Source organism: Ochotona princeps, chromosome 4, assembly GCF_030435755.1.
Source record: "Ochotona princeps isolate mOchPri1 chromosome 4, mOchPri1.hap1, whole genome shotgun sequence".
Lineage (NCBI taxonomy): Eukaryota > Metazoa > Chordata > Mammalia > Lagomorpha > Ochotonidae > Ochotona > Ochotona princeps.
The window spans coordinates 66,090,155-66,105,657 of NC_080835.1; the positions used below are offsets into that span (position 1 = coordinate 66,090,155).

Consider the following 15,503-nt stretch of genomic DNA (forward strand, 5'->3'; position numbering starts at 1 on the left):
CCCAAGCACTTGGACTCTCCTCTGCTACTTTCCCTGGCACATTAAGCAAGGAGCAGGTTAGGAAGTGGAGATGGCGGAACCAGAGTAGAACCCATCAAGGAAGCTGGTCCTGCAGGTAGCATCTTAACTCAATAGGTCACAGCATCAGACACCCTGTACCTTTTTCTTTTGGTGAGTTACTTTATTTTTCTGAAATAACTAGAGAACTAGGCAGCAACAATGAGAGAGATCTTCTGGTTGCTGGTCCCATTCCTCAGTTGACTGCAACAGCCAGGGCTGAGCCAGGACAAAGACTGGAGTCAGAAGTTTTATATGGGATTCATACATGGGTGTAGGGACCCAAACAATTGTCCATCGTCTGCTGCATTTCCCAGGCCATTAGCAATAAGATGGAACAGCCAGGACATGAACTGGGATCATATGGGATGCTAGAGGCATGAGCAGCAGCTTTACCCTCTATACCACAACTCTTGTCCTATTTGATTCTGAGCATACCACGATACACTATGGAATATGGAAAACTCAACTTATTGGAAGAACACCTGAAAAACCAATTATGGTTACAATACAGCCATAATTTCCAAAAGGTGTAATTTGCTCCTAATGCCTCAAGATATTAATTGCATTACCAAAAATTCCATATCTGTTCTAGGAGGTCATAGAGCACATTAGTGTATAAAACTCTCTGGGTGGTTGTAACAATATTTTGCTTCAGCCCTCCTTGGTTCAGGCTTCACATCGGTCGGATTTTACAATAGGCTTCAGTCTGTCCAGTGGGTGACCTCACCTTATAAAGACAGACCAGATCCTGGGCCGGTGCAATGGCTTAGTGGCTAAGTCCTCACCTTGCATGAACCAGGATCCCATATGGGTACCAGTTCCTGTTCTGGCTACTCCACTTCCCATCTAGCTCCTTGCTTGTGGCCTGGGAAAGCAATCTAGGATGACCCAAAACCTTGGGACTCTGCACCCTCATGGGAGACCCAGAAGAAGCTCCTAGTTCCTGGCTTTGGATCAGCTCATCTCCTGCCATTGCAACCACTTGGGGAGTGAACCAGTGCAAGGGAGATCTTTTTCTCTGTCTCTCCTTCTCTGTGTAAGTCTGACTTTTGGGGAAAAAAAAACCTACATCTTAGAGAGAGAGAGAAAGAGAGAAAGAGATAAAGAGAGAGAGAGCCAAGGTCCTTAAATATCTTATGGTTATTTATGGGAACAAGATCAGGAAGGAGGCATGCCTGCCTCTGGTAAGGTTGCTGCCATCAGCAGCGATAGATGTCTGGAATGCCAGCATCTAGGCCTGGTTGCCATAAAGACACAGAGACAGGCAATCAAAGCTCTTCGTTCATGAAGGGTCATTCACTTAGCACCAGACTTTGCACACCCAGGAGTAAAGCAACTAATACAATTAACCAATTAATAATGGTTGTTGTAACCTACAAATTAATTTCAGATTTTCATGTTTACATAATCTTTGATTTGTACACATAGAATAAAAATGGACTCGGGGAGTTGCTCTGGACTCTTATGCCTGGATCGTGTGCCACAAGTCAACCCTCGTCCCTGTTGCTTCTTTATCTTTCATTATTCATACTTAATTCTTCCCATTTCTAGTTAATTCTTTCAATGTCTGACTCTTGGCTTTGTACCTTGCAGGACTGCTGCATGTTGGCACGCAACAGGAGGTACCTAGGGCAAGAAATCCATTTAAACTAGAAAAGCTATTTGACCAGGGAACCACTTTTAGAACAGAATATATAAAATATATTAGAAGACTTAGAGGGTATAGAACAGATGACTTTAGACGCAGGAAACCAGGCTGGCATATATTCTCATATAGTCTGGGATTAGGGTACCATTAATAAAGTTACCTCTTATTTAAAGCGTTAATATTTTTCTTTTTCCAAAAGCACAAAAAGACTGTATAAATTAGGGGATTTAAGATCAATGAAGAATAAATCACCTTAGTAATAGTAAAGGAAGACTTACTATAACTACCCAACGGGGAAAAAAAACTGAAGAGGTTCATAAAGCCACAAGTTAATCTTGCTGGCAGTAAGCAAGCTAATCTTTACCTGCAATATTAGGGACATGAAAATGTTAGACAATATAGAGCTATGTATCCAGTATCCAATAAGAATTCATCACATAGCTTTTACTCATTAAATGAGCTGTTTGTAGGTAATGTATGATTGAATGCTAAAGATGAAATAAATCCTGCTCTACAAGAACTCCTATCCAGTGGGGGAGACAGATTAAGCAATAAGAGTTCTTGGATAACAGTTTAGCTAAATCACAGGATGTTTGCCTCTCTTCACTATTTGGGAAGCCTGGGCTAAAAATTACTAGACTAGTTCAATCTCGTTGGGCAAAGAAATCTGCCAAATTACATGATTTTTCCAATGAACTTTGTGGGCTCTTTAAATTATGCAGCCAATTTTATTATTTTTTTCCTCTGAAAACACATTCTTGTGACACATCAGATTCGGCCACCAACTGGGATGCTCAAATCGCATAACAGAATGCCTGATTCTAGTCCTGCTGCTACATGCTGCACACCCAGTTTCCAGCTATGTTCCTGGGAAGCAATGATCTAAATAACTGAGTTCCTGTCACGCACACAGGACACCTGGGAGAAGTGTCTGATTCTTGACTTGAGCCTGGTCCATTCCTAACAGTTGAGGGTATTTGGGGAGTGAACTTGCAAACGGAATCTCTCTGTCTCTCCCACTCTCTCTGTTATTCTGCCTTTCATGTAAACAGTTCTTTAAAACCTTAAATGCATATTTATTCTTATTGTCTTGTATCTGAACATATCAGAGTCAGTGATTACTAGTCTTTAAATAATTTTAGAGTGGTCATTGTGGTGCAGCAAGTTAAACCTGTCACTGGAGATGACACCATCCTGATCAAACTACTAATTTGATTTCTGGCTGCTCTGCTTCTATTGCAGCTTCCTGACAATACACCTGGGAAGAAAGTAGACAATGGCCAAAAGTCTCAGTCCCCACAACCCCTGTGGGAGCCCAGGACAGTATTCCTGACTGCTGACTTGGCCTCAGTAAGCCTGGACCATTAGGGCCAATACGGAGTGAACCACTGAAAATCTATTTCTCTTCTCTCTTTCCTAATGTATGTGTTTGTCTCCTTCTATGTCACTCTGCCTTTGCAACCAATCACTACGATTAATCTTTAAAAACAATTTTCATCAGCTGCCACTTTTAAATGAAATTGAGGTATCATTTCACCATACTCAGATATAATCATAAATATAACCTCTTTTATACATTATCCTATTTTTCCAATATAACTGGAAACATGATCATATTTTACTGCAGGTTTTTCTAATTTTTGTTTAAGATTTTTATTTGAAAGTTATATTTACAGAGAGAAGGAGAAACAAAGATCTTCCATTCACTGGTTTACTCCTCAAGTGGGCACAATGGCTGGAGCTGAGTAAATCTGAAGTCAGAAGCCAGAAGTTTCTTCCAGGTCTCCCATATGGGTACAAGGTCCTACATCTTTGGGTCATTCTCCACTGCTTTCCTCGGCCACAAGCAGAGAGAATGGGGTGAGCAGCTGGGACATGAGGAAGCACCTATATGGGATTCAACTGCTTGCAAGGGGAGGATTAGCCAATTGAGCCATTGCACTCGATCCAGGTTTTTCTAAATTAAACTGGATATTGTGCATTTTATGCAAGTTGTGTGGATACATCACTTTAAATGAATATTTCTGTAATTCAAACCATTAAACTTTTCTTTCATAACAATTATAATATTTTACCATTTTTATATAACAAAATTAACTGCCATATTTTACATAACTTATTCAGTCATAGGAATCATTGTTTATAAAATAATTTTGATTTATAATTAGTTTATATTACAAAAACGTAAGCACATGGGGAAAGTTATGGTACATTTTTAAAAAATTAAAATCCACCAAATTTTCAAACATTAAAAAACATTCTTTGCCATCAGAATACCAAAAAACATGAATGTGATTCCCTCTTGATGAACTTAATTTTTTTCTAGCTGTAGTGCCCCAGGATATTCAAGAATGGCCGTGGACAGGTTTAACCAGTAATATTAAAAAACTGAATTCCATCCACCTGCAGAAAATAGTGTCTCCCATACTAATGTGTGCCCTAGGCTTCCCTTTTCCCTTTCATCCACTGCTATTCAGTAGGGTTAATCAGATGGTTTAGTAGCTCTAGATTTATACTTAGAGTGTCCTGTGTCTTGGCTACAGGATAATGATCTGGGAAGTGATGGTTCTAGGTAGCTATAACAGTACTTTGGGAAACTGTGTGAGACTGGGATACCAAAATGCCACTCATTTGCTGTTTTTGAGGAACTCAAACTGTTTTCAACAGAGACCCTGCACGTGCTAGAAGCAGCTATTCTTCTTGGGAGGGAAAAAAAAAACAACACTAAGGGCAAAACAGAAAAAGCCTACCACATAGTAATTATACTATGTAGCTTTAGAGAGATGAAGTCAATCTAGCACCATTAGAGAGAAGTTGTGTACAATGGGCATGTCCATATGATATCAAGGATGAGAAAGAATTGCCAAGAAAACAAAAGTAAATAAACCATTTCTGGTAAAAATGTGGAGAGTAGTGGGAAGGTATGCTTAAGGGTACAATAATATGTTCAGTAGAGATAGAAGAATAGCCCCAGAGGCTCCTGAGAGGGGTGGTAATATACAATGTCCAGTCTGTGCCATGGTCTCTAAGAAAGAGTGTAAATCTGCATGTGTGTGTTTTCCTTCCCTAGTCCAATACTACTGATGGGGACTTCTGAGACAGGGTGTAGGATTATGGCATTTCCTGTTAGAAAGACAGATTGCCTGCTGAAAGAAGCACTAGACACAGTACCTTCCTGTAATATCTTACTCACATAAGAAATCTTTTCACATATCTGTAAACTTAATTCCATAAAACATTTTAAATTTCCAGAGGCATGAGCTAAAATTTCTGAAGTGGTAAATAAAGCTCTTGTTCATTCTTCCTAAATTGATTCATATCAACCAAAAATTTCATTGTTTCATATCATACAGCTCCATTTTTCTTTCCTATTTCTCATCTAATTCTTAAGGCTTAAATGCAAACCTGTTTGCAAGGAGAAAATTGAAAGAAAAATTAAATTGTGTTCCAAAAGAGGATATTGTGAAATACTATACCAGTGGCAAATATCATAAATCTATAGGCAAGCACATAATGTGTTTCATAAATCTAAATATATGCTTGTGACACGAAGAGGTAAAGCACCTGAATTATGGTTATTTTTCATCATAAATTGATCCAGGAAGAACAATGCATTTGCAGGATAATGTGTCTCAGTGACGCATCCAATTCTGATCCTTAATAGGTTATTACAGCCAAACATTGATGATAGATCATCTCAACTACCAAATCATTTTTGTCCCTGAAATTGGTACTAAAAATCCACCAAACGCAACTTTTAACCTCATCTCTATAAATGGATGGCAGAGAAAGAGACAAATGCCTGTAAGAATTGTCTATCAGAGGAATGTTTTGAGATTTTCAATTGTGTTTCTACTAAATTAATAGTCTAGACTGAAATTTCACGCACAATCAGCTTAAGAAAGAAAATAAATCACAAATGGAAGAGAAATTTCAAGAAAAGCAACTCATTTTAATGGCTGCTTCTCCCTTCATAAAGATTTTAAGGCCATCAATAGTCCTATTAAATCACTGAATTGTAAAAACTCTACAAAAATGCAAACTTCTTGGTGTCTCTTTCCCAGACTTTGAGAATAGAAACTCATGTACTGGCTCCCATATGCTAGCCTTGTCATAGAGCATAAAGCTGTAGGACTCAGAACAAAAAAATGTGCTCACCTACTCTTCATTCACTCAAATTCCAATTGTTTGTTTCATCCCTCTATTCTCACTGCAAACTTAAGCCTGAGTTCTTCAGCATTTGGCTAGATACATAAAATTTCCATATATCATGTTTTAACATGTGTCTAATGCTATGCAATGTAATGACACATATTTTCAAAATGTTCTTGAATGTAAAGAAAGGGCAATGAATAACAACTTACCAGTTGTGAAGAGAAGTTTTCTGGGATCCTGAGGAGAAAAAATATTTGATTGAAAAACAGAAAGCATTGATGACATAAAATTCTACACAGCTGGCAAGATGCTAACAGCCATGCACCAGACATGCAAGATATTATTCTCAGAAAAGAAATATGAGACTAAGTTAAGTCATGTAACATTTTGAAAACTGAGAGAAGTTGATCTGCCTGAGAAAGGGGGAACTCTGGATGAGTGAGAGGGTGAGGTATGGGGAGTCTCAGTGCATCCAGCCTGTTCTATTGATCCATCTGAAGACCTAATATCACCACATGCAACGTGAAGAAGTAAATCTGTACTTGTATATACCATGATTCAAATGCTGTCAACTTGCTTTTTTTTAATGTAACTTTATTTCTCTCTTTTGCATTATACAGTCTTGCAGCCATAGGGCTTCCCCCTCTGCTTTTCCTGACTCTCCCTTCCATCTGCCCCACCATTTCCCCCAGTATTTTAAAATATTATAGTCCTGAGAGAATCAAGATGGCAGAATAGGGTAAGGACACGTTTAAATGGACGGAGAAACATTTAATCAGGATGAAGCACAGAGAACACATTCCAGGAAATAGGAGAGGACAGAACAACAGCAGAGGGGTACCTTGGGACTGACAGACACAGGAAAGCAGTAGACACAACGGTGTGGTGTTGCAGTGACTGATACTCCAGCAGCATTCAGCTAATGGTGATCTGAAATCCACCAGCAGCCAGAACTCCACCAGCAACCAGGTGGGAAGGGACTTTCACTGGGAGCTTGGGAGGTGAACCCAGACAAAGAACTGTCCGTTCTGCTGGTCCGTTTGATTTGACCAGGAGCAGAGACAGAGCAACAGATCCCATACGGGCAGTGCGAGAACAGGGTGGATTTCACAGCCCAGTCAGCCCCCTAGAGCCAAATTGTGCGCCATTTTGCTTAAAGAGACAAAAGCAAGGGAAAGGACTGAGCATATGCTGAGCTGAGAGTGAACTCATTTCTGACTCAGTGAACTGCAGCAATGTGGCATTCTACAGGTTCCACCCAAGAAAGGTCTGAGTAGCCCTCAGATCTGATGCAACAGATCAAGAACTCTAGTAGTGGTACATCAGGTGCCATTTTGTACACTGTGGCAATAGCTTTAGGACTGCAGGGGACAACAGAGAACTGCACATGTGCTGATCTCGCGAGAACTCAGAGTTCCATGGATTGCACTGGTCCCACAGGAAAATAATACTGACTGTGGCATCGTACGGGTCAAAATAGGTCTGTGTGGCACCCAGACCTAATGTTCAACAAGTTCGGGCAAGATCAGCACGACCAACAACCAAGCTATATAGGATACCTGGTGTCTCCCTAATCCTGCAACCTGCTCCAACCAAAAGTGGGAGAAAGGTTGCAGACACAACAGTATAGCCTCAGCACAGTATCACAGGAGGTAGAGAGTGGTGAGACAGGAGCTGGGGCTACGGAGTTCTTTGTGGAAATCTAGCATAAGAATACAGAACTGGAACTCGTTGGAGGGAGTGGCACAATTGGCTGCAAGCAAAAAGTTGTATGCCAATGCAATAAGTAAAATCGCATTGTAGACCTGTGGGTGACACAGCTTAGAAACCTGCTCCAAGGAGAAGACTCTGCTAACCAGAAGTACAATGACCAAGAGCAAAAAAAAAGACAAAGGCACAATGAATATTACTGAAAACTCCCCTGCAAAGGAGCAAAACCCTACGCCAACTTCAGAGTTAACTGAGGAAGACATCGAGAAAATGGGGCATACAGAATTCATAAAACTCATTTTAAAGCTTCTGATCAACAATGAGAAGCACATACAAGAATACAAAGAATTTAAGGAATATTTTACACAAGCAATAGCAGCAATAAAGCAAATCAAGGCTGATGTATCAGAAATTAAGAACACAGTAGAGCAAATTCAAAGTACTGTGGAGAGTCTCCAAAGTAGAATGAAGCAAGCAGCATATTGCCTGTCATCAGGGAGAAGCAAACAAAAAGCTGGAAGCAGAGCTGGATCAGGCCAAAAAAAAAGTATTCAAGAATTGAAAGACACTATTGAGAGACCAAATATAAGAGTTATGGAAGTCCCAGAAGGTGCAGAAAGAGAAACTCATTTTGCAAATATATTTACTGAAATAATAAAGGAAAATTTCCCTAATCTAGAGAAAGAGTTGGGAAACAAGATCCAGGAGGGGCACAGAACTCCCAACAGGCCTGATCAAAAGCAATCTTCACCAAGACACATGATCATCAAGCTCTCTTCAATTGAACATAAGGAAAGGATCCTTAAATGTGCATGTGAAAAAAATCAATTGACATATAAAGGAATGCCAATTAAACTCAAAGGAGATCTCTCACAGGAAACTCTACAGGCAAGAAGAGAATGGAGTGACATATTCCATATTCTAAAACAAAAAAGTTGTCGGCCTAGGAGAACATATCCAGCAAAGCTTTGTCTTGTCTTTGAAAATGAAATAAAATTCTTCCACAGTCAAGAAAAGTTACAAGATTTTGCCTCTTCCAAACCTGTCCTACAAATGATACTTCAAGATGTTCTCTTGACGGAGAAGAGGAATAGCACCTACCAAAACCAAAGGAGAATGGGAAGAACATCCCAGTAAAATGACAACAGAAGACTAAACCAATGAACAACCCATTCCTAAAATGGCAGGACCAAAGTACCATCCATACATATTAACTCTGAATGTAAATGGCTTAAGCTCAATCAAATGTCATAGATTAGTAGACTGAATTAAAAAAACAAAACCCATCTATTTGTTGTCTATAAGAGACACATTTCACCAACAAAAATCAGCGGAAACTATATCGCATGGGTTTTGTTGTTTTCTGTTAGTTTCATCTCTTCAAAACACTCACTTCTGATTAAATTCTTCAATGACACAGATCATACAGTAGCATCATTTTCTGCAAGAAGGTTCTTGATTTTCATTTCTTCAGCTACACGTTAGTCATTTAGTAGCATGTTATTTAACTTCATGGTGTTGTTAATTTCTTTTTTCTTCCTGATGTTGATTTTGTTTTGTGGCTTTTCACTTATGGGGATATATCGTACCTGTGTAATGGAGACTGTCATATCTAGTAACATGTCATTTAACTTCATGGCATTGTAAATTTCTATTTTTCTATTGTTGATTTTGTATTATGACTTTTCATTTGAGGGGATGTACAGTAGCTGTGAAATGGAGACTATCATATCCAGATGTGAGAATACAATGTAGTATGCATTTCTACTTTCAAAGATGGACTTACAATGAAATTGTTCACCATATCTTGACAATAGGATGCTGGACTCTCTGCCATTGTCCATGCCCGCAATGATGGACATATGACTGGGTATGAAGAACTATATATTAGTAATGATATAGAGGAACTACGTGTGGTGGGGGGAACTGAGGCTGGGATAAAGGAAATACCAGAAGCCTATGGAACTGTTTCATAAAATGATAGTAATAATAATGTAAAAAATGCGAAATAAAATAGTAATCAAAATATTTTGCATGATTTAATAGTATCATCATGATTTTAAAATATATATGACTTCTACAATGAAAGAAGCCAAGAAAAAAAAGAGAAAGAAAAGAAATTAAGAAGCAATGCTAATTAACAGAGGAAGAGGGCCAGAGGGCAGGCAGAGGGGGCAACACACCAAACTTGATTTGTCAAGAATTCTCCATGATTGGTGGGTTGTATATTCACTGGGCAAGCTTCAAAAAAAACTCACAATGCTTGTGGCCCACCCACACCACTGAAATTATATTGGTACTTTGAAAATATCAGTAGAAGTAAGGAGTACGAGATATTGCAAAATGCACTGATATTGTGATTTTATTTTTTGTTGTGATTACTTTTCCTTTGTATTTTTTTTTGGGGGGGGAGTCAATCACATCACACCACAGTACCCACTCTGAAAAGTCTGGTGATGGACCTGACATGATGACTCAATGGCTAAATCCTTACTTTTCAAGCACCAGGATCCCATATCGACACCATTTCCAGTTCCAGCTGCTCCATTTTTCTTCAAGCACACTGGTTGTGGCCTGGGAAAGCCGTGGAGGATGGCCCAGGCCCTTGGTTCCCTGCACACACATGGGAGACCCAGAAGAAGATCCTGGCTCCCGGCTTTTGGCTTTTATTCACTCAGCCAAAGCCATTGTGGCCATTTGGGAAATGAAACAACAGATGGAATAACTTTCTCTCTCTCTCTCCCCTTCTCTACATAAACCTGATCTGTTACTCATGCAAAAATAAATCTTAAAGAGAGAGAGAGAAGTCTATATGAAAGTAAAGATGCTGTGAGTAGAAGACAGAAATTAATCCTATCATGTTACCATCAGACTTAGTAGCACTTGCAAGGTTCGGATCAAGTGGGATATCTTAGTTTTGCAGCTGTGAAGAAAAGGCAGCAGGAAGAACTGAGCCACACAGAACTAATGAAGGTGGTGCCAGAGATGTGCGGCAGGGTGTACACAAAGTCATCTGATGAGCAGTTTCATATGGAGAAAAGCATCCCTACGTCAGATAGTACCTGCTACAGAACCTAACTCAAGACCACCCATTCAAGGTGAATAAGCAGATCAAAATCAGGAAAACTCACTAATATTATTTAAGTCAAATTGATCAAAAGGGATCGGCAAGTCATAAGCCTACTTTCCTGCATTTTTCCCCCAAGAGCAGTATTCAAGCTATGAAAGTATTTTTACCCTGCAATAACACTATTGACACTTTCAAATGAATGACAGAAATTAGACAAGAGCTGTAGGGAGTCAGAAGGCAGGCCTGAGTGGCAACCACTTGAACATGACCAAATATTAAAAACAAAGACACTTCGCAAACTCCCATTTTTAGTTGCAAGGACCAGGAAATAACAATTACCTATATTTTCTATTGAAAAGGAACAAAATTCAACTTGACAACTGCATTTTAAAAGCATTCGAAGGAGCAGCAAGGTGCAAATTTTCTGTAAAAATCACAGACCCTCATTAGTCATCTCATGACAGGTAAAAAAAAAAAAACATGGGAAGACAGAGACCACCCACCTCATCTCGGTATCTTGCTGCATTCAGTTCAATGAAATCCTCATTGTAGTTCACTGAGAAGTTGAGGGCATTCACCAGATGGGCAGCCACGTGCACACCTACAGAATCACACCAGGTACAAGTCAGTGGGAGCTTCATATAAGCTCTATGGAATAGAGTCGGTAAAAGACAAAGAAATTACATTGAAAAGTGAAGTTCTAAAAATAAAAAAGAAATAAATTTCACTATTAACAGCTCACAGAATTTTCAAAAGTTGAAATTAAACAACCATATGAAGTTAGTTGAGGGGAGGGAGAAAATACATCTCTCGTGCATTTATATATGTTTGCTTCTAATGATATGTACATCTTTTTATTTACCTAACCACCTTTTGAGTATTTTACATTCTCCATAGCCTTCATCTCTTTCAGTTCAACACTGGTTACCTCTCTTCTATTACTGACTGCCACATGCTTTATATATAAAACTGTTTCTAAAGGATTATAGAAATCCTTTATAAAAGCTGAAAGTATTATAAGTAGCTGAAATTACTTATCACCAACCAATTTAAATCATAAAGTTTTAAACCAAATAGCAACAGTTAGGAACTACTTCAATGGACAACTTAGGAAAATGATAGTCACCACTGAACAAACCATCTCCCTACAGTGACAGAGTTCTCTGTTGATGCAGCTGAACCCATAATTCAACAGATACAGTGCACAAACAAAACCATAATGCTTCAGCAAATTTCCAGAGATCTGTAGATAGACTCATTTTGGCATGGCCAGGGAAAAGAAATGTTAACTTGAGAAGCATGGACAAAAAAAGAGCAATGACCAGTGCCCTGACCATCACATCCTCCTATAGGAAATAAAATGTAGAATATTAGCATATTACACGCTTTGTGAAAAACAGGTGATTGTCTGAAAAACCTGTGATTTTGGCCACACTGCTTACCCAGCAGAGTCTCAGTTTATGATTCTCTGTAAAATGATGGTGATAGAACTAAGTGACTTAAGACAGACAGGTAAACTGAAATTGCTTAGTTAACCACTACGATTCATAGGAATACATGCAATGATGCCCTGGAGTATATGAAACTCCATAATCTCCTTCAGACCAGAATATGAGCTACAAAGAGGTCAAGAGTTCAGGAATATTCACAAAGACCAATGAAAGTGAGAGAGAGCTAGACTAATTAATACTCTAGAATTTAAAGGACTTAGAAGGCCCATCAAGTATCAAATTGGAACAGAAATGGGGACACAATAAAAGTAAATGGGGCTGGATATATGCACAATGGTTGAAATGCTTCCTAGGACACAAATCCACTTTTGATAGCCTGAGCCGAGTCCTGGTTCTGCTTTCATTCCAGTTTCATGCTAATAAGCATGCAGCAGACCATGGCTGGCTCAAGCTGGTTCCCTACAACCATCATGGAGACACAGACGGAGTTCACAGCTTTGAGCTGGCCCAGCATTGACGGTGGGAGCATTTACAGAGTAAACCAACGGATAGGGAATCTCTGTAACTTTCTGTTTATACATTAAAAGCAAAGCATTCTAAAGTGGTTAAGTTCAAGAATTATTATACAAGTACAGTAAAAAAAATATGGCATGGTAATGTTGAAAAAATAGTCAAACAGACCAAAATAACAAAACAGAAAATCCATAGGAGCCAGCACCATGGCAACATAAGCTAAGCCTCTGCCTGCAATGCTGACATCCCATGCGGGTGCTGATTCCAGCCCCAGCGGCTCCACTTCAAGTCCAGCTCCTTGTTAACAGCCTGAAAAGGCAGCAGAAGATGGCTCAGGTCCTTGTACTTCTGCACCCAGTTGGGAAGCCCCAAAGACGGATCCAGCTCTGGCTGTTGTGGTCATTTTGAGGGGTAAACCAGCAGATGGAAGATATCTTTCTCTCTCTGTTGCCCCTTCAGTCTGTGTGACTGCCTTTTCAATAAAAAATTAAAAATGCACTTAAACAAAAGAAAACCCAGAAACGGACTCATAGTAATACAGTCATCAATTGATATTTGACAAAGGAGCAAAGACAACACAATGGAGGAGACAGTTTTCTCAAAAAATAATTGTGAAGCAATTCAGGATTCTTGGGCAAAAACGGCATCTATGTACCCATAGACCTTACATTCTTCTAATAGGAGATAGCAGTAACCCAAGCAGCATCTTATCCACTATAGCAAATAGTTGAAAGTTATTCCTTGGTATTAACTCTACCAAAACACTGTCGAGTTAAGTCAGCAAAATATGGGGCCCGTATGATGGTATAGCAGGTAAAGCTACCACCTGCAGTGCTGGCATCCCATACAGGTGCTGGTTCATGTTCCAGCTGCCCCACTGCTGATCTAGCTCCTAATAACTGACTGGCCTAGGTTCTTATGTGCCTGTCACTCATGTGGAAGACCTCAATGGAGCTCTTGCCTCCTGGATTTGGCCTGCCCTAATCCTGACCTCTGCACTCTCCCTGTCTCACTCTCCAACATTCAAAAAAATCTAAAAAAAAAAATGGCTATACAATATATGGTCATTAATCCCAATATCAAAGCAACAATGAGAATTGTCATATCATATAATGACCAGGCAAAAACATTAGGTGCTTACTGCTAGGAAATTAACCCCTCAGACTGGTAATTAATATAACCATTTCTACTCTAAGAATTCATACGCATTTTTACCTTAAAACCATGAGGTAAGTACTACTGTTAATCAGTTACACAGTTAGAAACAAAACAAAACCATAAAACCAATGGTCAGAGAAGCAAAAAAGCATAGTGAGGCAGAAGGCAAGCTGGGTACAGAACCTATGCAACCTGAATCCAAAGTCCATGTACTTCTTTAAATTTCTAATTAAATTTTAATAAACCTTAAACAAGGCTTATTTGTGGCTTTATCAGTTTTAAAACTTTTTAAGTTTATAATTTTCTAAGTTTTTTTAATTTTCATTTTTCATGGTATGGTTTCTTAGGCTCAAGGATTTCCCCTTCCACCCTTCTCACCCTGTTTCCCGTTTTTCCCTATAACAGTACAGTCCTTCAACAAAAGTTACAAGTCCATCATTCTTATATTTAGATGTATCATGACATTGTAGGTATAGACAACAGTAGGAAGTCCAGCATCCTATTGTTAAGACGTACTTAATAGTTTCATTGGGTATCCATGCTTTATTCAGAAGTAGAGATGTGTACCACAATGTATCTTCACTTCACAGTATGTTTAAAATAAGCACATCCCAAAAGAACAAATATCAAATGTTCTCTATGCTATAAGGCAATCTTCATGCAAAGTCCATGTACTTATTACTGTTAACTGCTTTCTCTGTCAAAATTCTGAAAAGCATAATTAAAATGCTCACTATAAAAATTTACTTAAAAATGTCTCTCAATAGCCAGGATATGTGGCACAGTAACTAATTTACTAAATCCTAGGTTAGAGTCCATGTGTTCAAGTGTCAACTCCATTTCCAATGCCGCTTCCTGCTAATGCACACCCTAGGAGACAGCACTGGATGGCTCAAGTAACTGAGTTCATGTTACCCAGATGGGCAGACCTAGACTGAGTTCTGGGATCCTGGCCTCAGCAAGATCCCGTCCCAACCGCTGCAGGTATTTAGGGAGTGAACCAGTGCATGAAAGGCACATCAATCTTTTTCTCTTAGTGACATCAAATAAATAGTTTTTACAAATTTATTTGTCTTCTAAAAACAAATATTATTACTTCATATTTTTAACTTGAAACATAATAGTATAAAACTTCACAGATTTTGACATTTGCTCATTCACCCAAGTGTTAACATCAAGGAAATATTTTTTAAATAAAATTTTAGCTAGAATTATACTCTCTAAGTGATCACTGCACATTCTAATTTTCAATTACTTAAATTCATATCATATTACTAATCTTAGACCTTAGAAGCTCTTATTCGGATTCTTTCATTTTTTTTTCCTAAATGAAATTACGTGCTTTTAGGAAACAGTAATTAGCAACTTAGGAAGCAAATTTTGTATATATCATAAGGCAATCTTCATTACGACACATCCATGCCCACACACAATCATCTTTAAGCTCCCAGAGGAACAACCTTACACATAAAACAAGAAAATATCAAATTGGTAGCCATGATTTATAAAATGATAAAATTAGGCATCTTAACACTTATAAAAATTTGTTGATCTAACAAAATATTTCATAACTTTTGGCTTTCTAACCTGAGAAAATGCAGATAGTAACACCACAAGTTATATGGAATGTTCTGCTTTTATCCAGCAATCTTCTGGTTCTCCTGCTTGGAACCTTTAAAAAATGAACATGGTAAAAACAATATATAACATGATATATGTACAACGTTTTTCATCATAG

The 15,503-nt window shown here is 38.6% G+C and overlaps 1 protein-coding gene across 1 annotated transcript in view; it reads right to left on the reverse strand.

The window, feature by feature from the left end:
- NOX4 (NADPH oxidase 4) overlaps nt 1-15,503 on the reverse strand; it is a 124,364-nt gene that overhangs the window by 78,982 nt on the left and 29,879 nt on the right. Inside the window, exons 4-6 of the mRNA XM_004589813.2 lie at nt 15,353-15,437; nt 11,147-11,244; nt 6,073-6,100 (exon numbers count right to left, since the gene is read on the reverse strand). Of these exons, the coding sequence (XP_004589870.2) occupies nt 6,073-6,100; nt 11,147-11,244; nt 15,353-15,437 (211 nt within the window). The remainder of the gene's footprint in view (nt 1-6,072; nt 6,101-11,146; nt 11,245-15,352; nt 15,438-15,503) is intronic.